General features: G+C 38.0%; 1 protein-coding gene across 3 annotated transcripts in view; it reads right to left on the bottom strand.

Moving 5' to 3' along the window:
- EPHA6 (EPH receptor A6) overlaps nt 1-26,718 on the bottom strand; it is an 819,528-nt gene that overhangs the window by 184,109 nt on the left and 608,701 nt on the right. For all 3 annotated transcript variants that reach the window (XM_088025312.1, XM_088025358.1, XM_028119182.1), the window contains one exon: nt 7,116-7,301. In XM_088025312.1, coding sequence (XP_087881438.1) covers nt 7,116-7,301 — 186 coding nt within the window. The remainder of the gene's footprint in view (nt 1-7,115; nt 7,302-26,718) is intronic.

Here is a 26,718-nt window from a genome sequence, read left to right as displayed (position 1 = left end):
ATCTTGTTCCTATTTGTTATAGTCACACTTAGTTCATTTTCTGTTTATCAATATGTATACATAATAATTCTGAATGGCAAATACTTTGCAGTAAGTATCCTGAGAATCCATGGAGACTCCAGAAATTTCACAAGACTAATCTATCACTATTTTCAGTAACAGCAAATAGTAAATATTAAGGATGTTAGGAGAAGAGAGAAAATATAAAAACTCACGATTTCTTCTTTTTGTGCTGCTTCTCATCCTTCCTTTTCCTTTGGGTTGCACCTCTTTCCACTTTCATTTTATCACCTTCCCCCCCCATTCATTAACAGTGCTTTTCAGGGTAGCAGCTCTGTCATGAGCCTCAAGTTCTCTTGTGTCCACAGTGATACAATCTTTCTAATTTTTCCTGATCAGTTTTCTTTCACACTTTTCTCAGGGGCTACTTCAAACATCCACCAATACCTCAAGCCCTCTACCCATCTCGTCAGCATGTGATCTTGCCTCTTACATGATTGAAAAAAGGGAGGCTGGTAACCCCAGAGGTGTCTGGTCCTTCTAGGTACCCACGTCCTTTTCATATCATAGTTCTTTATATACTCATTTAGGGTCAGGTTGGTATATTTCTGTCCAGCTTTTCAGGGATTTGGAAGAGAAAGAGACACATGGGAGTAATGAGAGTAAGATTTAAGATGCCTTTGCCATTTAGCATGAATGTATTCTAGAATTTAGTAGACCAGTAAAGAATGAAAGCAGAGAAGGGAGATGCACGGACCTGATCCAGGACGACAGGTATTTTGGCTTTCTTATTCACTGCCAAATACCCAATGCTTATTAAAGTGCCTGGCACAGAGTGGTTAGGCACATAATAGATATTACTTGAATAATGAATAACATAGAAGGCTAAACATTTGGAATGTAAGTAAGAAACCAACACAATCTAATTTGCATTTTTAACCTATCGTCTGACTGCAGTGTGCACACACCTCATAGTCCACTGCAAGCTGACCATCCTCAGATATGCTATAATGGGCTGTGCCCTCCTAATTGCCTCATCCAATAGATGATTCTCAATCCTTATCATACTTGGTTTCCCAGCTCATTTTATTCTATGAATCTCTCCCCCATTCTTAGAAACCTGTTTTCTTCTATGCTGTTTCTTCTCTTTTGTAAGCTTCTCTTCTTCAGTCTGTCTGTTAAGGATCGTTTTCCCCAACCTTCTAGGAAAGCCTGCCCTCCCTATAGTTTCAACTGTCAATCACTGCTCATCTGGGGACAAGTCTTTAATTTGCACCTGCAGCCCAGACATCCACCCAGGCTCCAGAGGCTTTCTGGAAGTCTTTAAATGTCCCAGGCATGTGAAACACAACATATCCAAACTAGAATTCATTATTTTCTCTCCAAATCTGTATTTCTCCAGAATTTGCTCTCCATCCCCTTACTTATGTTAAACCAGAAACTGTGAGGCATCTGAAATTATCCCCATTCCTTTATTCTCCATGTATAATCAGTCACTAAGGTCTCCAAATTTAGCCTTGGAAACAGCTCTTGACTCTATTCCCTTCTTCTTATCTTTACTTATCTAATCGCTTTTCTCATTATTTTTCACTTGGATTACTACACTAGCTTTCTTACTGTTTTGCCTGCCTAGAGTTTTTTCTTTCAATATGTAATCCATACTGTTATCACTTTGCTCCAGATGTTTTGGATGTCTGCAATATCCTGACTTCTTTCTTAGCCACAAGGGTTGAGAAGCTATTTCCTCAGCCTGGAAAACTCATCTACCAAATCTTGGCATGGCTCGATCTTTCACTTCATTCAGGTTTTTTTCTCTTTACCTAAAATTATATCCATACATTAATTTCTCTTGGTTTCGTGCAGTAGATAGAAGCTCTTTTTCAATACTGTATTACCAGTGCCTAAAGGAGTGGGCATCCAATACATATTCACTGAACAAGTGAATGAATAAATTAATAGTAACTGTATCCAAAATAACACACAGCATACTGGGAAATACTGGCTTACTTGTTTGTTGCTCCCAGTGGATTGACGCCAACAAGTGGGCTTCTCAAGGGCACTGAGTGCCTCTTTTCTATAGCTCTAGGTTTTAATCAGCAACAATGTCTAGCACCTGGTAGTACTCAGTAACTATTTCTTGGAAAACAAAGCAAAACAAAACTCTCAACCTATCTTAGCTAGCAGAGAAGCTGAACTCCAGAGGTGGGGTTAATAACCATCTAATTTATTTTATTAGAATCAGATTTGCAGAATATTTACCCCTTCAATGTGTATTCCATATAGTTCCTTACAGGAAAATTTTTGCTTATAGGAAAAATTTTACCTACCCTTTTCTCTTCACAGATTGTTAAAGATAAAACTTTATTGAAGGTACTTTTTGTTTCTTCCTGAACCTATCTTCTCTTTAGATAACTGAAACAAACCTGAAGTTATTAAAAAAAAGTTAGAAATGGGATGATAAGTTATCACAGTAGAAATTTTCCTCACCAACATCTTGTGACTCTCTTCCTCTGGCAAAGGAACAGAACACAAAATATTAGGGATAGATGTGTTTTCTAGTCCAGTCTGCACTTTTCAATCTTTTTGTGCAGAGGAAAAAAATTGAGGCCTAAAGACATTGAGTGACTTGCCCGAGACTCTGTAACAGGCAGGAGGATACACAACCTGGTAGAGAGGCAGGTATCATATTGGTGGCAACAGCAATAGTTAAAATCTTGGACAATGTATTACTTGACAAGTAGAACACAATATTCTGGCATATTTAAGGAGGGTTTGCCAGGCCCAGCACTTCCTGTTGAGGCTTCCATACTGTCCCACAGAGTCGTTAGTGATGTCCAACAATGAAGTGAAGTTGTTTGAGAGTTTGTTTGCTATCCTGATTGGCTTCTACTACTCCTTTCTAGATCTATGATTTGCTAGAGATGTAGCTGTTCTATCTAAATTTAATTATCAGCTACTAAGCTGGGAGATGGGAATTTCATTAGTCCTCTCGTTTCTTCTATCGTCATGATTCAAACTGCCAGGCCCGGTCTTCTGGAGTGTGGTTACACCACTGTATTGCTTCATTATCTAACCATAATTCTTCTCTTTATAGAAGAGTGGCACTTTCTCTTTTGGTTATGTAATTAATGACACTGGTGTATACCTTACCAGTTACAAATTGCTACTGTCCGTGCTCCTAATGGCTACAAGTCTGTTCTCTAACTAATGGCTTCTATTTGCTTCTTGGAGAAAAAGTATGTGCTAAACATATGGTTTAGGTCAATTAATCTCTTTTTATATCAGTTTTATCTTAACAGGTTAATGAAATTGTGATGTGTATCAAATAAGTAGGTTCAACTTTTATCACACATACTTTTTATATAATGCAGCTTTTTGTCATTTAACTTTAAAGTTTAAAATAGAAGTAGTTATACGCCTGAATATGAAAGAGCAAAAGTGTTCCCACGAACTTTGTACTATGTATCTCTCAGAGATAAAACATATACATAAGATAAAAAGTATGCATATTAAGAATTTATGAAAGGATCTGATGAAGATTTTGATCTATAATTTTGCATTACTTTCAACTGAGAGTCTGTGTGTTTATTTCTCAGAACCCCAGGATACTCTACTAACATGACTGCATAAACCTATCCTGCATCTTTGTCTTTGTCAGTATTATCTTTTATGCAATATGGTAGTCCTTAGGGAGCATTAATTGCTAGCTATCTTTTAGATACTTAAGGGCAATCTTGGAACAATTACCATGTATTTATGGGAATGAGGCATTCATTTATTTATTGCCTTTGCCTTAAAAATCTCATAGCACTGGAGTCAAGAAGATAACAGTATCAATATGCCCACTTATCTTTGTGTGAATTACTCCTTCCTCCATCTCTACCACCCACCTCAGCAGCGGCACAACACCCTATATGGGGCTCACTTGTACAAGTTAAAACTGTAACAATGATTGCCACTCAAAAGCATATTGAGTCTGTCCTTTCTTGATGATCTTTTTTTATCTTTTCCTTCCATCCCTGCTGCCCCCACTTCTTTCTTTTTCTTGAAATGGAACAAGGACCTTGACTTAGGGAGCATACAAATCTGGCTATGTGGAGGTCACTGGTCCCCTTTTGAGACTAGATTGTCAGAGATGTGAAACAATCACTGTGTCAGCTGTTTGCATGTTTATGTGAAATAAACGGAGTATTTCAAACTGGCAGACGAGTACCACTGACTATCTCATTAAACCTATTCAGCTGATTTATGATAAATAAATCTTACTACTTCATAGGGCTATAAATCATTTTCCTTTTCATATACTTTTATGTATATATATGCATATAAAATATATGATGATATGTGAATAAAACACATAGGCATTTTTGACAAAGTCACATAATGTTATTCATCAAAGGGAGAAAAAAGATCTAATACCTTTCAACCTCTAAATTTGTTGTTCAACACTTATTTCCAGATATTACATGCAAAAATACATGTAAGAAGACTTCAACAGTATACTTAAGTTGTTATTTTAAATGCTTTGGGAAGATTCATAATCCAACTTTAAACTTACATTTTTCCTTCCAGAGAGATATAAGACAGAAGGAATGACTTGAAAAGTTCATGCTAAATTAATGACAAGGAATTCAGAAAATATAAATGAAATAATTAACATGTTATTTCTTCTCTCGCTTTTAAATTATAGTCTTTGCTAGCTATTGTGGTACAGCTGGATCTTTCCAAATTTTACATTTTAGAAGTAATTTATTTCACAACCTAAATATTTTCTTTATTTTAAAAAGTAGTAATTTATTATTTTATTCAGATTGTCATTTATTTAATGTTATTTAATTCAGATTGGATAAAGATAATTAAAGTATAAAACTGGTTGATTCATGTAGATATAGAAAAAAGAAAAAAAAAACAACACACACACTCACACACACACACACCCCATGGGTTTTAGAGTCAAAAAGACCTCAGCCTGAATACCTGCCATGCTACTTACTATGGGTTAGAGGGCTTTCTGCCGGTTAATTAACCTGTCTGAGCTTCAGTGGATAATGATACTCACAGTAGTTGCTGTGAAAATGAAATGATAAACTATTTGTGTAAAGTGCCTGGCACATAGCACCAATAACGGCTACCATTTAGCGTGGCTTATTATGACACATACTATGCTAAATGCTTTATACATTTACAAATTTAATCCTTACAGTATTTTCCTATGGAGTAGGAATTATATTGGCCCTATTTTTATAGATGTGGAAGTAAAGGATAGAGATGGTAAATAATTTACCTAAAGCTACACAAGTCTTAAGTGGCAGGAGTAGATTTCTAACTTTTCAAAACTGTGGCTTAAAACAACAGTCAAAAATTATCTTCTCCCATGATCTTTATGGGTTGACTGGATTGAGCTGGGTGGTTCCTTTGCTCTATAAGATGTCAATGGCAGCTACAGCCATCTGGTGGTGGTGGTGGTGGTGGTGGTGGTGGTGGTGGTGGTGGTGGGGAGAGGTTGCAATGTCTGAGATGGTTTATTGCAAGCCTGGCATTCAAGCTGTCTCAGGGGGCTCAGACAGAGCTGTGGACTAGACATTCTAGTTTGCCTCCTCTCTGCAATACTGCTTGAAGCCTCACCATATGGACTGGCTTTGCTCAGTACTGGAGGCTGAGTTACAGGAAGGAGTGTTGCAAGACGACAGGATCCAAAGTGCAGACATGTAAGATGCTTCCACGTGCATCACATGTGTTAATGTCCCATTACCCAAGGCCAGTCACGTGGACAAGCCCAGAATCAATGGAGAGAACAATAGAAGGGCATAAATACTGGCAGGCCCCATTAAGGTCACTGAAGTAAAAGACCAGTTCAACAGCTGTCATCAAGAGAGAAGGAAGCAAACCATAAGAGACTTTTAACTACAGAGAACAAACGGGGTTGATGGAGGGATGTGGGTGGGGGAATGGGCTAGATGGGGGATGGGTATTAAGGAGGGCACTTGTTGTGATGAGCACTGGGTGTTGTATGTAAGTGATGAATCACTGAATTCTACTCCTGAAACTAATATTACACTATATGTTAACTAACTGGAATTTAAATAAAAACTTGAAAAAAATGGATAACCATAAAAAGAAAAACACAAGTACTCTTTTGTGTCTTTCAGACTATTGAGGCTGTCAATAATCTTCCGCTCCCCTTGGGCAGCATGTTGATCAATGCCTTGTGAGAGGGACTTTGGAACACATAGTCAATTAATGGTTTTTGTAAGGCTTTTATATTTTCCTGCTTTCAAATATGACATGAAATTTCAATTTCGTATAAATGGTTTTAAAAGAAATTTCAGTTTTATGAGAAAATGCTTCTCAAAGATTTAAATTATTTTTTATGAGTTTTTTCAATGCCATTCTCTGTTGGGTTTTATATAACTCATTAGTGAATAAAATAAGGAGAAATATAGTTAAGGTTTGTGTCCTATCATTATTCAAGTAAAAGTGATTATATAGCAATCTATTTGAGTATGAGATTAATTTTGTATTTTTAAGAAACTTCAAAGGAATGGCTTTGATCCCACTATTTCTGTAAAAACAGGATTTTTTTTCTCGAAGTTGTAATTCTTTCATCCATTTTATATAAATTAAAATAATTTAATTCTAATGGCATTTATGTAGATGGGTTCCATTATATAGATGTAAAAGTCTTACTTCAGATAAAGCATCTCTATTTGTGTATGAGATATTTTTCCAAACAGAAGTATTTTACCTTAATGACCCAAAATATTTAAATTGTTTCTTCTATTAATACTGAAATTTTAGCAGCTTTAGAAGAAGTGAATAGTTTATAGAGATTAGAAAAAAATCTATAATACTTTACTTTTGATTCATTACTTCAAGTTAAATTAGCAAATGATTTATAGGTAATAAATACCATTTCAAAGCTGTTTGGTGACCACTGCAAACTCTGATAATGTCGTAGCCTAATATCAAGACTATGAGGGGTGATATCAGAAAATGATATCCAAACTAAGTTATCCCCTTAATGGCTATGGTACTGCTATTAAAGTTTTGTTTGTTTTTTTAAGGAACTGAGATAGAGATATATAAAAAAAGTAATGAAGAAAATCAGTACTTACTTTTTGTGACAACACCTTCTAGTCGAATGATATTTGGGTGGTCAAATTGACCCATGATACTAGCTTCTCTTAGAAAATCTCTTCTTTGTCGATCCATGTGGCCACCTTTCAAAGTTTTGATGGCAACGGGGATCTCTCTTTTCCCTGGTGTCTTCAAACGCCCACTACAGACTTCTCCAAATTCTCCTTAAAATATGAACAAAAGCAGTTGTTTGTTTAAACAGAATACTTACATTCCAGAAGAATTGAATTGTCATATGTTACCATCTTTTTGTTTTTTAACATAATGACTGTCAAGGATGTCATTTCCACATGGAAATTTCTTTCTTAAAAATTAAATTTGTAATGACAATATGCTTGATCAGCATCATTTATAATGAATAACGGAATGCATTTTCCTATGGGGTAGGACAGGAACTACCATTGATAGATCTCCCTGATCTGCAGAGAAATTATGACCAGCAGAATGGGTGATGCTAATGTAATTCTATAGAAAAGCAATCACTCCATAACATTTCGTGTTCCTGTTCTTAATACTGATATATGGGCCAAATATCTCTCTATTCAGGGAATCCATCGGGCATGTGTAGTGGATTTGACTCTGTAGGCCATATGCCTGAGCTTCACTACCATCAGAAATCAATGCATGGGTCAACTGGTATATGAACACATTGAAATGACTACATTGAACTCAACTATAACAGGTGATTATACAAACTAAATTACAAGTCACATGGCTGGAATACAGATATAGTAAGATGATCTATGGCTCAGCAATGGCTTCATGGGGGCAGTAAGGAATAATAGCCAAATATTTATGATGAATTTACTACATATATATATCCGGTGATAAGAGTGCTGTGAGTTTCAAAGAAGTATAAGAGTTGGTCTCTGTTCTTAGGAGCTTATGGTTGAGTACAAGAGTTTAGCTGAACATAAATAAAACACTTAAGAACATAAAACCAATCTCTGCAAACGCTGTATTCTTTAAGTAAGAACAGTTGGATCTGGAAGACTTTTTGGAGCAGGTCAAACTTTTGCTGGACCTTGAGCAATGGGTGCAGTTTGGATATTCAAGAAAAGCAGTGACATTCCAGACAAGGAGTGAGAAAAGCAAAGACAAAGCTTCAAAGGTCGGAAGCCATATACACACAAGGATAACTAGAGGGGTTATTGTGGGAAAGAAGGTTGGAAGTTTCCTCAGTGCAAGGCAGTAAGTTCAATAAAGCTTAAAATTCCAGACTTAGCTTTTCTGAGGCTCATTACCTGCTTTTACTTAAGAGTATGATGCTTGATCACCAATTTATTAATCTGGAAAGCGAAGATAATAATAAAATCTTCCATAATTCTATAAAGTCCCTTCCTCATAAGGATATTGGGAAGATCAAAATTGATGATATATGTACAAGTCCTTATCAACTGTAAAGCGCTATTCATATGCCTTAAGTTATATGAATCTTTGGAAGGGTCAAAGAAATGAAAATAAACTATCCTCAATTGGTTTGTTAGCTAGCAGGTCTGGCTAATAGTTCAATGCAATGTAAATTTAAGTGTAGAGGACCAAATTAAATTTTTGCAGTACCATAGATTTCAGTTATCTGTATTTTCTTTGGACCAACTCATTATAGTCAATTTAATGTTGACTATACATCAATATTAACTACTTCTTGGTATAAATGCTAAGATATTAAGTAAAAAGAAAAAAAAAACAGAAAAAAACAACGTAGGAAGGAAACAAACCAAAATATCGCTTCCTAAATTATGTGCAAACATGTCCATTAGAAACAGAAAGCAGTCTAACAAGAGGGTTTACTCTAAATATGTTAAACTAACAATAAGCAAGCAGAAAACACAGACTACAATGGGGTCCCTAAGTTCAGTGCATACGGTAGTGGAGTTTTACAAATCTTGCTTAATTTGACATCAAAACAAGAAAAATCTTTTTTACTTAATGATGCTCTCAACCTGTTGGGGGTTAAATGTTCTTACGCTCACAGGAAAAAGAAGCCGTAATTTTTCAGTTTTGTTTGTAACGTTTCTTTTATTTTTCAAAAGATTTTCCCTCAAACATAAAAAATGGCAGTTGATGGAGATGTTCAACATTTTTCTATTGAGGCTCTGAACCTTGACAGAAAAGGTATGTATGTAAATTTAAGTTAATGTCTGATATACCCAGGCCTACTAAGATACTTGAAATTCCTTCTCAGATCACTGTGGTTTGTTATATGAGTATCTAGACAAGACAGATATTTCTTTTCTTCTTTTTTTCTTTTGCTTTGCCTTAATAAGTCTCCTAATACGTATCAAAACTTAGCAATATTTTAAAACTCCTCACCTGCCACGAGCCCATAATCCAAGTGATTTTCTGTTAACATTTCATAGTAATCCAAATAAACTTTTGAATATAGTGAAATGAACAGAAAACTCTGTTATTTGATCAAGACAGGCAGAGTAGTAATTTTCTTTGGTTTTCTATTGTCTGAAATTCATGTATCCTCTTATTACCAGGCAGGTGTTTTCTTCATGTCAAACTTTGCACGGTCAAGCTGTTATCACACTTACTTCAGTGACACTAAATATGGTTGCCTCAATTAAAGATCTGAGGCTCCGAGTGCATTTTTCAGGCAAAGTCCAAAAAATTCAGTTATAGAATGTATTAAAACCCTTATCTGTAGTAGACCTGGATGTATCAGACATATCAGAGAGGAAAAAATATTTTAAATTAAATGCATAGTTTAAGATATTGCTAAAGACTGATCCATTATACTGTTGTCCTTGCAGTAAGAATGGAGGCCCCGTACATAACAATAAATAAAATAAACCATTCCTCAATAAGATGTGTGGACATTTATATAATCCTGGTTAGTCCATGATTAACTTGTCACTAGAGGAATATGGTGTTAACTACAGATTTTTTCCTTTACCAATCATTGTCACCATCATTATTACACACGTAGCCTTTATAAAGTGCTTACCATGAGTTGGGTCTAAAAACTAAATATATATTTTAACCTTGACAACAAACCTTTGAGGTAGGTACCATTATTATCTCCATTTTACAGTTGAAGAGATACATGAGTTAAGTAACTTGTCTATGTTGACATAGCTAGAAAGTGGTAAAACTGTAATTTGAACCTAGGAAGTCTGGCTCCAGGTTCCATGCTTATAACCACTATTCTTTGTTGTCTAGGATGTTTATTATTATTAACATTTGTTATTATGCTATAATAACAATTAGTATTGGATTTTCCATATAAAGTCTACATAAACAAATTAAAATTGTAGGGGAATGGTGGAGGTAGTGAGGGACCATCCATCCTGGAGGATTGTCATCTCACAACCCCCTGGAGGCTTTCCAAAATTTTCTTCCTCTTGTCGGGAGATTCTGGTTCTCTCCTACCTCCAACCCCTTGAGAGTCACTGAAGCAAAGAGCCATACTCCCAATGGCTTTTTAGAACATACCCCTCAGGTCTAATGAGGTATTTCATTCTTTGCATTTGCTATTTCCCTCTGACAGGAATGCTCTCCACAAATTGTCCCCCTCCCTCCTTGTCTCCATCCTTCTCAGTCCCTCTCTATGTGGTCCCTCTCTACTGATTCTTATTAGCAGTGAAGGCCAAGATTTGAGGTCCCTCCTTCACCAAACTTTCTCTGATCAATCCATCTAATTTAAAACCCCACCACTATTAGTTCCTTCCCAAATGAGAAAGAAAAAAATGAGCAGCTGTACAATCAGAAGCTGGCCTCGCTCTCAGAGCTGGGCTGTGTTATTCTCCTATCACACACTATACCAGACTTGACAAGGTCACCCTGAGACCATGATCAAATGAGACAGAGCAAGGTCACTGCATAATTTTGCCTAAGCACAGAGGCAAGGTCACATGCCAAAATGCTAAATACGCCCTCCTCTCTTGGCTAAAATGAGTAATTGCTGCTTCTTTACCAAGTACAACCTTTTCCTTGTTCTAGTCTCCCCCTCCATGTAGATAAAATCATTAAGATACTGTAGTGTAAGTCCTAAAATTAAGGCCCAATATTATGTGCTGCTTTAATATCTGGGGGAAATTGGGAAGGGCTCAAATAGCCTTCCCAAAGGCTCTCCCTCCCACTCTGCTCCCATACATAAGGTCCTCTAGCCAAACATCCCTCTTTATCAAATGGATCAGATATCATTCTTCCTTACCCCTGCATAGCAGGTTTTCACCATAAATATCTACCAATCTCATCTGTCTAAGGTAAGGTGTTGTGTGTTTGGCATCCCATGGCCCTTGGGTGAGAATATCTATCTCATCAACAGGGTAAAGCACTGTTGGTGGGAATATAAATTAGTGCAGCCACTGTGGAAATCAGTATGGAGGCTCCTCAAAAATTAAAAAAAAAATAGAAAAACCATATGATTCAGTAATTCTACTACTGGGTATTTACCCCCCCCCCCCCCGCAAATGAAAAAAAGGATATTGAAGAGATATCTACACTCCCATGTTCATTGCAGCATTATTCATAATAGCCAAGATTTGGAAGCAACCTGAGTGCCCATTGATAGGCAAATGGATAAAGAAGATGTGGTATATATATACACGACTGAGTATCCAACAAATGGATAAAGAAGAGTGGCATATATATATACAACAGATAAAGAAGATGTGGTATATATACACAACTCAGCCAATAAAAAGAATGAGATTTTGCCATTTGCAATAACATGGATGAACCTAGAGGGTATTATGCTAAGTGAAATAAGTCAGACAGAAAAATACCATATCATTTCACCTATGTGTGGAATCTAAAAAACAAAATAAATAAAGATAAAAAGCAGAAACAGCCCTCTAGATACAGAGAACTGGTGATTGCCAAAGGGGAGTGGGTGGCGAGATGGGAAAAAGGGGTAAAGGGAGTGGGAGGTTCAGGCTTCCAGCTCTGGAATGAATAAGTCATGGGGATAAAAGGTGCAGCATAGGGAATGGAGTCAATGGTATAGCAACAGTGTTGCATCGTGACAGGTGGTAGTTACACTTGTGATGAATAGAGCATAATGTATACAGTTGTTGAATCACCATGTTGTATAACTGAAACTAATGTAACATTGCGTGTCAACTATATGTGTCAATAAAAATGGAATAAAAATACTTAATATAAAGCCAAACACATACTCATTTACAGAATTGTTGCTGCTTTCTGACAGCATCTCATCTTAGAGCAAACTCCTGCTTCCTTAGATTGCCCACATCACCCAATCGAAGCCCAAATCCTATAATAGGTTTCATCTAACATTCCCTTACTGACACATACTACAGTTCCACATGCTGTGTGTTTTCCCTTGCTGAAATGAACAATAAACCCAACTTTTTCAACTATAGTGTGTTCCTGGGATCTTTGCTTGAGAGTATTAGCATATTTACTGTATAGCACTTTTGACTATTTGAAATTTCTTTGAAATTCATTTTTAACAATCTTGTACATTTGGTACGTATTGCTCCATTTCAAATATCTTCCCTTGACCAGGTCAACTTATAATCTTAGCCAGGGAGGCATGGGCCTCGACATTTCTATCTTTTGTTATATCCACAGTACCTAGGACATAATAAGCAACTCTTTAATATTTGTTGAATGAACAAAATGAATAAATGAGGGGGGAAAAACTCTAGACCCAAAGTTGGGATATCTTAGAGGACAGGGATTTTCCAATACAGTAACCTTTTTTTTAAATTACATAGTCTCCTTTGCTTTCTTTTCATTGTGTACAGTTAAGAGATGCTTCAATATCTTCTGTATTCAGTTTTTTTTTTAAATTAATTGTGCACAATTCTCTTTCCTTCCTGAGTGTGAAGGCAACAGGAAGAATATTTTTAAGTGTCATATAAAGAAAGTGTTAAAAAAGAAGAGGCATGGGGAAAAACATATAGCCAATTTTTAACTTAGGTCTAGAGGGATGTATTAGTCTCTTGAGGTCTTAAGTTAAGTTCCATTATTATTAATGTTATCAGAAGGGTCACCTACCCAATTGTATTCAAGGACTTATGACTACTCTATTGGATTTCTTCCCAACACATAGCACACCTTCTACATGTGAAAGAGAACAACAATTTTTAGAAAATTTACAATTTCACACCAGTTGAAATGATATTTGATATTGAATGCTTCTGATTCAACTTCACAGAAAGATTCAAGACAATGCGAGATTTCTCATGTTTAACAAGACTTGTCAGGAGCAAGAGCTGATTAAGACATGGGAGAGGACAGGTTCTCAGAAATTAGGGCTTCTATGTCCACCTTCACCATTAATTTGTTTTGTGGTATTAGAGGAAGTCACATTAGTTTTTCCTGCTTTAGTATCATTGGGGGAGAGGTCTAAATATCTACCACCTAGCCACTTTTTGAGAGATAAAGATTAATTTGTAAATACTTGCAAAGCTTTTTGAGTCCTAAAAAGTAACCACTGAATCTTTTCAAATTATGCTGGATCCACAGAAGATATGTTAAATATGTTATTCTAAGTATCCTTCATGGCGAGACTCTTAAAGTCTAGGTCGGGAAACAGGATTTCTTTAAGACCTGAGAAGGAATTTTTTAATTTCCTCATCAAACAAGGGGTAAGGAGTTTTTCAGTGAATGAATTAAGTAACGCATTATCCCATATTATCTACTTTTTTTCACACCACATTCTAAATATGAGACAGCCTCTTTTTATTTCTGGGCAAGTTTTTTTTTTTTTTAAATGACATAATTCCTTCAAATTTTTGTGATGGGAATATAATAAGAGGATGCAAGACAGTAAACCAGAAGCATTAAGAATGCAATCATTCCAGATGCCTGAAAAGTTGACTCATGACTTCAGTGCATTCATCTCTGTCTCCCGCTCCAACATTTAGAGAGCTACATTGTATTTTAATGCTTTGTTTGTGCACTGAAGTGTTTCTCTACACTAACTTCCTAGTTGACTAGTCCTTTTGTTCATAATCAGCCTCCAATTTCACAGCCCCATCAGTTGTCAGGAGTGGCCAGCCTCTATGATCACAGGCATGCCTGCAGTGCTGCTTCACCACGCACTTTCCAAACAATATTTGATGTTCATGCATGTACGCTGTCTACTGGCAAACACATCTACTGCTGTCAAACAAAGCCCCTGTATTTGATAAAAATTTGTCTTTGTTTATTTACTTGAGGCAAAAGGGGCCTTTCATTGTGTTACAGGGTATGCTTTTCAATAAAATTCTGCCTTTATTATTAGGACACATGGGAGTGAGTCAAGGGGCTGGCAACAACCTGACAAGAAAATATTATCTGATTGATTCATTAATAAGAATTTGAAGTTGCTTGTTCGATAAACATACCTTCAAAAGGCTGAGTTGATTGCTCTTTGCTTCATGCTTCTTCATATCCTGGACCAACTATGATTCTAGTGCTAGTACCTCTTGGTTTCAGCTATTAACTCATTATGTTTTTCCGTACTAACTTTAAACATCCTAAAAGCAGAGACCATATATATTTTTTAATGTTTTTATATCTCATCTTTTATAATTTTTATTTTGTGTTTTAAAATTTACATGATATATTAATATAGTATTAATTGCAATGATTGGGTTCGGGGAAAAGGTTTAAACATTGCTAGGCATATCACACTAAAAACTACAATTAAAAACAAATATTTACATGACAATATGCCTCTTGTAGCATCATGATGCATCTGAAATAGGGCAGGAGCGCCCAAAACTATGATATACTTCTACTCCAAATTCCAATGTGTGGAGATTTTCCCACCACCACCAAGCAATTCTACACCAGCTGGGTGCCCTACAATTCAACTCAATTCTGACACTCTTAACATGAATATAGCACCAGATCCCACAGGTTGTTTAGTACTACAAGACTTCCCCCTTCCCCCCATTTTATTTTTTAATTTAAATTCAATTAAGTAAAATATAATGTATTATTAGTTTCATAAGTAGAGGTCAGTGATTCATCACTCTTATATAATATCCAGTGCTCATTACATCACCTGACCTCCTTAATGTCCATCACCCAGTTACCCCATTTGCCAGCCCCTCAGCCCCTCCAGCAATCCTGTTTGTTCCTATGATTAAGAGTCTCTTATGGTTTGTCTTCCTCTCTGATTTCATCTTGTTTAACTTTTTTCGTCTCTTCCCCCATGATCCTCTATTTTCTTAAATTCCACATGAGTTAGATCATATGATAATTGTCTTTCTCTGATTGAGTTATTTCACTTAGCATAATACCCTCTAGTTCCATCCGTGTCGTTGCAAATGGCAAGATTTCATTTTTTTGATGGTTGAGTAGTATTGCATTGTGTGTGTGTGTATGTGTGTGTATACACACACACATACACACACACACACACACACACACCTTCTTTACTCCAAAAATACAAATGTAGTGATCCGAAGGGGCACCTGCACCCCAATGTTTATAGCAGCAACGTCCACAATAGCCAAACTATGGAAAGAGCCCAGATGTCCATTGACAGATGAAAGGACACAGACCATATCTTACTGATCTTTATACTTCAGCACCCAGCAAGATTCCTGGCATCAAATAGGTACTCAATAATTTGTTGAATGAATGAATCTGCCATATGCTCGAAGTTTATGTGTGCATCACCAAGGAGGGGTTGAGGATTTAACTGCATGATTCAGGCACAAGATTATTTATTATTGATTGAATTTAATTTTTTCTTTCCTTTTTTTTAAGATTTATTTGTTTATTTATTTGACAGAGAGAGAAAGAAAGAGAACAAACAGAAGGAGTGGTAGGCAGAGGGAGAGGGAGGGGGAGAAGCAGGATCTCCGCTGAGCAGGGAGCCTGATGTGGGGCTCAATCCCGGGACCCTGGGATTGTGACCTGAGCTGAAGGCAGAGGATTAGCTGACTGAGCCACCCAGGTGCCCCAAATTCTTTCTTTTTAATTGAGGTATACTTGGCACACAATGTTACACTGGTTTCAGGTGTACAACAATGATTCGACAAGCCTATATGTTATGCCGTGCTCACCACAAGTTAGCTCCCACCTGTCACCATCCCACGCGATTACGATACCATGCACTACATTCTCTATGCTGTGTACCTTTTATTCCTCTGACTTACTCATTCCATAACTGGAAGGCTGTACCTTACACTTTTTATTCTTTTCTGTTAAAACATGCTCCCAAATGCAACACTGTCCTCAAGGAGATTAAAATGTTCTCTACTTCTGACATCATAAGTCCAGTACATTACTTACCTACTAAATACTCTTATTCACAATATTTTGACTTTTCAAACTCACTGATCCCTCTACCCCAGAGCACCTTTTTTTTAAATTTTTTTATTTATTTGAGAGAGAGAGAGTGTGAGAGAGAGCATGAGAGGGGAGAGGGTCAGGGGGAAAAGCAGACTCCCCACTGAGCGGGGAGCCTGATGTGGGACTCAATCCTGGGACTCCAGGATCATGACCTGAGCTGAAGGCAGTTACTTAACCAACTGTGCCACCCAGGCGCCCTACCCCAGAGCACCTTTTTAATCCAGTGTATTAGTCTCTACCAGATGGTCTCTTACACCACCTCCTTTCTTGCCTGAAGGGATATTGAAAGAGTTCCTCTTTAGACTAAAAAAATTTACATTTCAAAACTCTGCATGATGATCTATCAAAATTGATTCTCCATTTTGGCATCATAAGAATGACATTGGGGCACCTAGGTGGCTCAGTCAGTTAAGCGTTTGCCTTTGGCTCAGGTCATGATCCCAGGGTCCTGGGATCCAGCCCTGTCTCAGGCTCCCTGGTCCGCAGGGAGTCAGCTTGTCCCTCCCCCTCTGCCCCTCCCTCTTGCTTGTGCTCTCACTCGCTCTTGCTCTATCTCCAAATGAATAAATAAAATAATCTTTTTTTTTTAAGAGTTTATTTATTTATTTGAGAGAGAGAGAATGAGAGACAGAGAGCACGAGAGGGAAGAGGGTCAGAGGGAGAAGCAGACTCCCTGCTGAGCAGGGAGCCCGATGCGGGACTCGATCCCGGGACTCCAGGATCATGACCTGAGCCGAAGGCAGTCGCTTAACCAACTGAGCCACCCAGGCGCCCCAAATAAAATAATCTTAAAGAAAAATGATGTTAGAAATAAAATCTAATTTAAAAAAATCTCTGTGACCCAGAGAAAGTTACTCAATGTCTTCAAGTCATTGTTTCCTTATCTGGGATCAAGTGTCTGTTTCCTTATTTATAAAACATTAACTATAGGTTTTGCAGGTTATGAGAAGTAAAGGTACCTGGCATTTCCACTTGCCCACCTGCCCCACCCCCCCTACAAATGATCAGTTCAACCAACTGCCAGTCCCTCCTCCCACAATCAGGCTGCTGAGCCCTCTGCCCTGGATAACGGTGTTACTAGGAACAAATGGTTCTTTACTCACCTATATTTTCTTTTCAGTATATACACTATCACAGGTAATGTCTTTCACTTCCACCAATTACTGTCTCTTGGCTGTGAAGTTCCAAATCTAAACTTGTAGCTCAGATTTCTCTCTTGGACCTAGAAGTTTCTCAGGGGCCATCTAATCAGCCTCTGTATTGGTCTGCTTGGGCTGCTATAAAAAGGTACCATAACCAGGGTGGCTTAAACAACCGAAATTTATTTTCTCACAGTTCTGAAAACTGGCAAGTCCAGGAGCACTGTGCCATCTGATTCAGTTCCTGGTTGTGGCTCTTTTCCTGGCTTACAGACAGCCATCTTTGTCCTGTGTCTTTACATCGCTATTCCTTGATGAGGCCAAACGGAGAGCTCTCTCTCTCCCTCTTCCTCTAAAGCTACCAGTGCTATCAGATTAGGACCGCCCTTAGGACCTCATTCATCTTTAATTAAAACCAGAAGATCTATTTTCAAATACAGTCACATCGGGAGTTAGGACTTCAACATATGAATGGGGGGGGGATGGGATTCAATCAACAGCATCAATTAAAACCCATTTTCCCATCTTTATCCCTTAATTTGTTTAGTAGCCACAGTTGGTTGAATAATGGCTTGCTACTCTCTAATCCACAGAATCTGTGAACATGTTACCTTATATAGCAAAAGGGACTTTGTAGGTATATTATGTTAATGATCTTAGATGTGATTATTCTAGGTGAGCCAGGTGGGGTCAACATAATCACAAGGGGTCTTCAGAAGAGGGAGGCAGGAGGGATAGTCAGGGAAGGAATAAGATGATTAAAAAACAGAGGTGGGAGGGTCAGAGAGCTATCTGAAGATACTATGCTGCTGGCTTTGAAGATGGAGAAGGGCGCACAAGCCAAGGAATACAGGTAAACTTTAGAAGCAGGAAGTCATGGAAAGAGATAGGTTCCCAGAATGAACCAGTACTGTCAACACCCTGACGTCAACCCAGTGATACTGATTTTGGACTTCTGACAGAAAAATAATTTGTGGTGTTTTTTTTTTCACTTTAAATTTTTTACTGTTATGTTAATCACCATGCATTACATCATTAGTTTTTGATGTAGTGTTCCATGATTTATTGTTTGCGTATAACACCCAGTGCTCCATTCAGTACATGCCCTCTTTAATACCCATCACCAGGTTAACCCATCCCCCCACCCGCCTCCCCTCTAGAACCCTGTTTGTTTTTCAGAGTCCATCGTCTCTCATGGTTCGTCTCCCCCTCCAATTTCCCCCCCTTCATTCTTCCCCTCCTGCTACCTTCTTCTTTTTTTTTTTAACATATATTGTATTATTTGTTTCAGAGGTACAGATCTGTGATTCAACAGTATTGCACAATTCACAGCACTCACCGTAGCACATACCCTCCCCAATGTCTATCACCCAGCCACCCCCTCCCTCCCACCCCTCACCACTCCAGCAACACTCAGTTTCTTTCCTGAGATTAAGAATTCCTCATATCAGTGAGATCGTATGATGCATGTCTTTCTCTGATTGACTTATTTCACTCAGCATAACACCCTCCAGTTCCATCCACATTGTTGCAAATGGCAAGATCTCATTCCTTTTGATGGCTGCATAATATTCCATTGTGTATATATACCACTTCTTCTTTATCTATTCATCTGTTAATGGACATCTTGGCTCTTTCCATACTTCGGCTATTGTGGACATTGCTCCTATAAACACTGGGGTGCACGTACGCCTTCGGATCCCTACATTTGTATCTTTGTGGTAAATACCCAGTAGTGCAATTGCTGGATCATATGGTAGCCCTATTTTCAACTTTTTGGGAACCTCCATACTGTTTTCCAGAGTGGTTGCACCAGCTTGCATTCCCACCAACAGTGTAGGAAGGTTCCCCTTTCTCTGCATCCCCGCCAACATCTGTCGTTTCCTGACTTGTTAATGTTAGCCATTCTGACTGGTGTGAGGTGGTATCTCATTGAGGTTTTGATTTGGATTTCCCTGATGCCGAACGATGTTGAGCACTTTTTCATGTGTCTGTTGGCCATTTGGATGTCTTCTTTGGAAAAATGTCTGTTCATGTCTTCTGCCCATTTCTTGATCGGATTATTTGTACTTTGGGTGTTGAGTTTGATCAGTTCTTTATATATTTTGAACACTAGCCCTTTATCTGATATGTCATTTGCAAATATTTTCTCCCATTCTGTCGGTTGTCTTTTGGTTTTGTTGAGTTTCTTTTGCTGTGCAAAAGCTTTTTTATCTTGATGAAATCCCAATAGTTCATTTTTGCCCTTCCTTCCTTTGCCTTTGGCGATGTTTCTAGGAAGAAGTTACTGTGGCTGAGGTCGAAGAGGTTGCTGCCTGTGTTCTCTGTTAGGATTTTGATGGACTCCTGTCTCACATCTAGGTCTTTCAACCATTTGGAGTCTATTTTTGTGTGTGGTGTAAGGAAATGGTCCAGTTTCATTCTTCTGCATGTGGCTGTCCAATTTTCCCAACACCATTTGTTGAAGAGACTGTCTTTTTGCCATTGGACATTCATTCCTGCTTTGTCAAAGATTAGTTGACCATAGAGTTGAGGGTCCATTTCTGGGCTCTCGATTCTGTTCCATTGATCTAGGTGTCTGTTTTTGTGCCAGTACCATACTGTCTTGATGATGACAGCTTTGTAATAGAGCTGGAAGTCCGGAATTGTGATGCCACCAGCTTTGCTTTTCTTTTTCAATGTTCTTCTGGCTATTCGGGGTCTCTTCTGGTTCCATACAAATTTTAGGATTATTTGTTCCATTTCTTTGAAAAAAGTGGATGGTATTTTGATGTGGCTTGCATTGAATGTGTAGATTGCTCTAGGTAGCATTGACATCTTCACGATATTTGTTCTTCCAATCCATGAGCATGGAACGTTTTTCCATTTCTTTGTGTCTTCCTCAATTTCTTTCATGAGTATTTTATAGTTTTCTGAGTACAGATCCTTTGCCTCTTTGGTTAGATTTATTCCTAGGTATCTTATGGTTTTGGGTGCAATTGTAAATGGGATCGACTCCTTAATTTGTCTCTCTTCTGTCTTCTTGTTGGTGTATAGGAATGCCACTGCCTTCTGTGCATTGATTTTATATCCTGCCACTTGACTGAATTCCTGTATGAGTTCTAGCAGTTTTGGGGTGGAGTCTTTTGGATTTTCCACATAAAGTATCATATCATCTGCAAACAGTGAGAGTTTGACTTCCTCCTTGCCGATTTGGATGCCTTTGATTTCTTTTTCTTGTCTGATTGCTGTGGCTAGGACTTCTAATACTATGTTGAATAGCAGTGGTGAGTGTGGACATCCCTGCCACATTCCTGACATTAGGGGGAAAGCTCTCAGGCTTCCTCACTGAGAATGATATTCGCTGTAGGTTTTTCATAGATGGCTTTTATGATATTGAGGTATGTACCCTCTATGCCTATACTCTGAAGAGTTTTGATCAAGAAAGGATGGTGTACTTTGTCAAATGCTTTCTCTGCATCTATTGAGAGGATCATATGATTCTTGTTCTTTCTTTTGTTAATATATTGTATCATGTTGATTGATTTTGTGGATGTTGAACCAACCTTGCTGCCCAGGGATAAATCCCACTTGGTCATGGTGAATAATCCTTTTAATGTACTGTTGGATCCTATTGGCTAGTATTTTGGTGAGAATTTTTGCATCCATGTTCATCAAGGATATTGGTCTGTAATTCTCCTTTTTGATGGAGTCTTTGTCTGGTTTGGGGATCAAGGTAATGGTGGCCTCATAAAATGAGTTTGGACGTTTTTCTTCCATTTCTATTTTTTGGAACAGTTTTAGGAGAACAGGTATTAATTCTTCTTTAAATGTTTGGTAGAATTCCCCTGGGAAGCCATCTGGCCCTGGGCTTTTGTTTGTTGGGAGATTTTTGATGACTGCTTCAATTTCCTTAGTGGTTATAGGTCTGTTCAGGTTTTCTATTTCTTCCTGGTTCAGTTTTGGTAGGTGATATATCTCTAGGAATGCATCCATTTCTTCCAGGTTATCTAATTTGCTGGCATAGAGTTGCTCATAATATGTTCTTATAATTGTTTGTATTTCTTTGGTGTTGGTTGTGATTTCTCCTCTTTCATTCATGATTTTGTCGATTTGGGTCATTTCTCTTTTCTTTTTGATCAGTCTGGCCAGGGGTTTATCAATCTTGTTAATTCTTTCCAAGAACCAGCTCCTAGTTTCGTTGATCTGTTCTACTGTTTTGGTTTCTATTTCATTGATTTCTGCTCTGATCCTTTTAATTTTTATTATTTTTATTATTTTTATTATTTCTCTTCTCCTGAAGGGTTTAGGCTTTATTTGCTGTTTTTTCTCTAGCTCCTTTAGGTGTAGGGTTAGGTTGTGTATTTGAGACCTTTCTTGTTTTTGAGAAAGGCTTGTATTGCTATATACTTTCCTCTCAGGACTGCCTTTGCTGCATCCCAAAGATTTTGAACAGTTGTGTTTTCATTTCGTTGGTTTCCAAGAATTTTTTTAATTCTTCTTTAATTTCCTGGTTGACCCATTCCTTCTTCAGTAGGATGCTCTTTAGCCTCCATGTATTTGAGTTCTTTCTGACTTTCCTCTTGTGATTGAGTTCTAGTTTCAAAGCATTGTGGTCTGAAAATATGCAGGGAATGATCCCAATCTTTTGGTACCAGTTGAGACCTGATTTGTGACCTAGGATGTGATCAGTTCTGGAGAATGTTCCATGGGCACTAGAGAAGAATGTGTATTCCGTTGCTTTGGGATGGAATGTTCTGAATATGTCTGTGAAGTCCATTTGGTCCAGTGTGTCATTCAAAGTCTTTATTTCCTTGTTGAACTTTTGCTTAGATGATCTGTCCATTTCAGTCAGGGGGTGTTAAAGTCCCCCACTATTATTGTATTGTTGTCAATGTGTTTCTTTGCTTTTGTTATTAATTGCCTTATGTAATTGGCTGCTCCCATGTTAGGGGCATAGATATTTACAATTGTTAGATCTTCTTGTTGGATAGACGCTTTAAGTAGGATATAGTGTCCTTCCTCATCTCTTATTACAGTCTTTGTTTTAAAATCTAGTTTGTCTGATATAAGGATTGCCACCTCAGCTTTCTTCTGGTGTCCATTAGCATGGTAAATGGTTTTCCACCCCCTCACTTTCAATCTGGGGGTGTCTTTGGGTCTAAAATGAATCTCTTGCAGACAGCATATACATGGGTCTTGTTTTTTAATCCAATCTGATAGCCTGTGTCTTTTGATTGGGGCATTTAGCCCATTTACATTCAGGGCAACTATTGAAAGGTATGAATTTAGTGCCATTGTATTGCCTGTAAGGTGACTGTTACTGTATATTGTCTGTATTCCTTTCTGGTCTATGCTGCTTTTAGGCTCTCTCTTTGCTTAGAGGACCCCTTTCAAGATTTCTAGTAGGGCTGGTTTCGTGTTTGCAAATTCCTTTAGTTTTTGTTTGTCTTGGAAGATTTTTATCTCTGCTTCTCTTTTCAATGACAGCCTAGCTGGATATAGTATTCTTGGCTGCATATTTTTCTCATTTAGTGCTCTGAATATATCATGCCAGTCCTTTCTGGCCTGCCAGGTCTCTGTGGATAGGTCTGTTGCCAATCTAATGTTTCTACCATTATAGGTTACATATCTCTTCTCCCGAGCTGCTTTCAAGATTTTCTCTTTGTCTCTGAGACTCGTTACGTTTTACTATTAGATGTCGGGGTGTTGACCTATTTTTTTGATTTTGAGAGGGGTTCTCTGTGCCTCCTGGATTTTGATGCCTGTTTCCTTCTCCACATTAGGGAAGTTCTCTGCTATAATTTGCTCCAATATACCTTCTGCCCCTCTTTCTCTTTCTTCTTCTTCTGGGATCCCAATTATTCTAATGTTGTTTCGTCTTATTGTATCGCTTATTTCTCAAATTCTGCCCTCGTGATCCAGTAGTTGGTTATCTCTCTTTTTCTCAGCTTTATTTTCCATCATTTGTCTTCTATATCGCTGATTCTCTCTTCTGACTCATTTAACCTAGCAGTTAGTGCTCCCATTTTTTATTGTACCTCATTAATAGCCTTTTTGATTTCGACTTGGTTAGATTTTAGTTCTTTTATTTCTCCAGAAAGGGTTTCTCTAGTAACTTCTATGCTTTTTCCAAGCCCAGCTAGTATCTTTAAAGTCATGATTCTGAACCTTATGTCCGACATCGCACTAATGTCCGTATTGAGTAGGTCCCTGGCAGACATTACTACCTCTTGTTCTTTTGTTGAGGTGATATTTTTCATCTTGTCATTTTGTCCAGAGGAGAATAGACGAATGAGAGAACAAAATGCTAACAGGTTAACAACGTCCCCAGAAAATATACTCCAATCAAATCAGAAAAGACCTGAAACCAGGGGAAAAGAAAGGGAAAGAAAGAAAAAAGAAAGAGAGGAAAAAAAAAGAAAAAGGTAAAAACTACCAAAAACAGAACAAAACAAAACAAAAAAGAATATGATCAAATATGATCAGGCTGGTGCATAGATCAGTGCCACACACTAGATTTTGGGTGTATTTTGGTCTGTTAGAAGAAAGTGCCTCCTAAAATTTTAAAGAAAGAAAGACTTATATATGTACAACATAAGGGCTGATATGATGCAGGGATGGAATATGACTGTAAAGATGAAAATTATAAGAAATTTTAAAAAAGGAAATGATAAGATATTTGAAAAAAGAAAGAATAGGATTAAAAAAAGGGAAAGAAAGAAAGAAAAAAGAGGGGGAGAGAATGTGATCAGGCAGGAGACTAGAACAAAGCCACACACTAGAGATTTAGGGTACATTTTGATATGTTAGAAGAAACTGTATCTCAAAATTTTGAAGAGATAACAACTTATATATATATGTGCCAAAAATAAGGGTAACTACTATGAAGGGATAGAATATGACTCTAAAAATGAAAAATAAAAATGTTTTTTTAAAAAAAGGGATTGATACGATGTTGGTTGAAAAAGGGAAAAAGAAAAATTCAAAAAGAAAAAAACAGTTAAAAAAATTAACTTTGAAAGACTAATGAATCATGGTAAAAAAGCCATGAATTCTATGTGCAGTATTCCCCTAGCGCTGGAGTTCTGCCGTTCTCATTGATCAGTAAACTTGGTCTTGGCTGGCTGTTCGTGCTGATCTTCTGGGCGAGGGGCCTGTTGCCGTGGTTCCCAAATGTCTTTGCCAGGTCTGGCCTAAGCAATCTGCTCGGGTTTGCTCTCGGGAGCTTTTGTTCCCTGCAAGCTTTCCGTACAGCTTTGGAGGACGAGAGTGGAGGAGCCGAGAACTCGGAGGCCCCACTCCTGACTGAGCCCCCAGAGAAAAGCAGTCAGTCATTCCCGTCTCCTGGTCTCCGGCCGCACTCCATGCTCACCCAGCCTGTGATTGAGCATTTCCATCTCTGGCACCCAACCCGGTGTGGAGTCTCCAAACCCAGCAGATCCCTGCGGTGCGCTCCCGCGCCGCTCCTCCTGGGGGAGGAAGGGGAGTCTCCCCGGCTCTGCTGCTTGTTCGGTCCCTGCTGGAGGAGCAGTGGCCCGACTGTGCCGCGGATCACGGTTTATGGCAACCCCGAGCTGAGAGCCCGCCCCTCGGCTCCGTCTCTGCAGCCGGCTTCCCCGCTCCGATACCTGGGAGCTCTGCCACACTCAGGCACCCCCGGTTTTTTCTGTGACCCCGAGGGTCCTGAGACCACACTGTCCCGTGAGGGTTCCACCCCCCGCTTAGCCACCGGATTGACGTCCCTCAGCGGAGCCGACTTCTAAAAGTTCCGATTTTGTGCTCCGCGGCTCTATCACTTGCCAGAAGCCGCGACGGAGGCCCCCTTCCCCGCCGTCTACCCTCCCAAATATTGCCTCGGATTCACTCTCCGCAGGTCCTACCTTCCAGAAAGTGGTTGCTTTTCTCTTCAGAGAGTTGTTGTTATTCTTTTCTTCGATCTCCTGTTGAGTTCATAGGTGTTCAGAATGGTTTGATCCCTATCTAGCTGAATTCCTGAGACCAGACGAAATCCAGGTCTCCTACTCCTCTGCCATCTTGCTCCTCCCCTTGTGTGTTTTTTAAGACCCTAATTTGTGATAATATATGGATGGCTCTTAGCACAAGGCTTGTCATAGAGTGAGTTCTTAAATATTATCTTCCATTTAACCTGGATAATATCCTCCTTTTAAGTGTAATTTTTTTTTTCACTCACTAATGCACCCTTTAACACTCTTCTATTAACATCACTTCTTTCATAATCTCACAGGGGTTTTGTCTTCATTTCAATCTCCAGTGTCTATCCTAGGGAACAACACCATGGGTAATTAATGGTCATTGAATGCATGAATCAACATCCTTATAATAGACACATTCATCAGTATTTAACTCTCTATGTGAGAATACGCACTAAACATTTTCCAGTATTGTTTGAGAGAGCAACCATGAGAGAATATCATTTACCCCATTTTGTGTGAACTCCTGCACTAGCACAAATAAGACGTTTTGGAATGCAGTCAGGCAATAAAAGTGATCAGTATTCATAGTGGAGGGCTTGTGTTTAGACAAGCATGACTAAGAGAAGTTAGTGGATTGTCAACTGTAGTGGTCAAAATATTTTCACAAATGAGAGAAAAAGCATCTTTCCAAATATTCACAGGTAATTATTTTGACTAAAACAGCCAGTAAGTGTCCTGAATTATTATTAAAAATAACATGTTTTTAATAGCAATGGAAACATAGCTTTATTATACTAAATGTTTATAAATAAAATTATAATATTAGATCATTTTATTTTAAACTAAAGAAAATATACATAATCACTTACACCTCTGTAAATTAAACCATGATTCAGAACTCTAGACATTTTAATGTGATTTTATTTACTCTCAAGGGATAATAATAGGCAGCTCTAATAAAACAATGAACATTTAGAAAGTTTGTTTTCATGTTAAAGTACTATTTTCACTACTGTAAACCTTATTTTAGGTAAAATTTTATTCAATCACTTTCATCTTTCAGAAGACATTCATCACATTTATTGTTTTAAAAAGTTTATGCTTCTTTAATTTACTTATTCAAAAGATAGTTTTCACCCAGTCCTAGACTGCAGAATGTACTATATGTACAATCTAAGAAGGAAATACTGCTGCTAATTAAACTATGGATGCTATCAAATGTAAGAAGCAACCCAAATTCAATGATATTAAAA

Source organism: Eumetopias jubatus, unplaced genomic scaffold, assembly GCF_037043125.1.
Source record: "Eumetopias jubatus isolate StellerSeaLion01/CBP00866 unplaced genomic scaffold, mEumJub1_p1.0 scaffold_1, whole genome shotgun sequence".
In the NCBI taxonomy this organism is placed as follows: domain Eukaryota; kingdom Metazoa; phylum Chordata; class Mammalia; order Carnivora; family Otariidae; genus Eumetopias; species Eumetopias jubatus.
The sequence above is the reverse complement of the archived record's forward strand: the minus strand, read 5'-3'. Positions and strand labels throughout refer to the sequence as shown.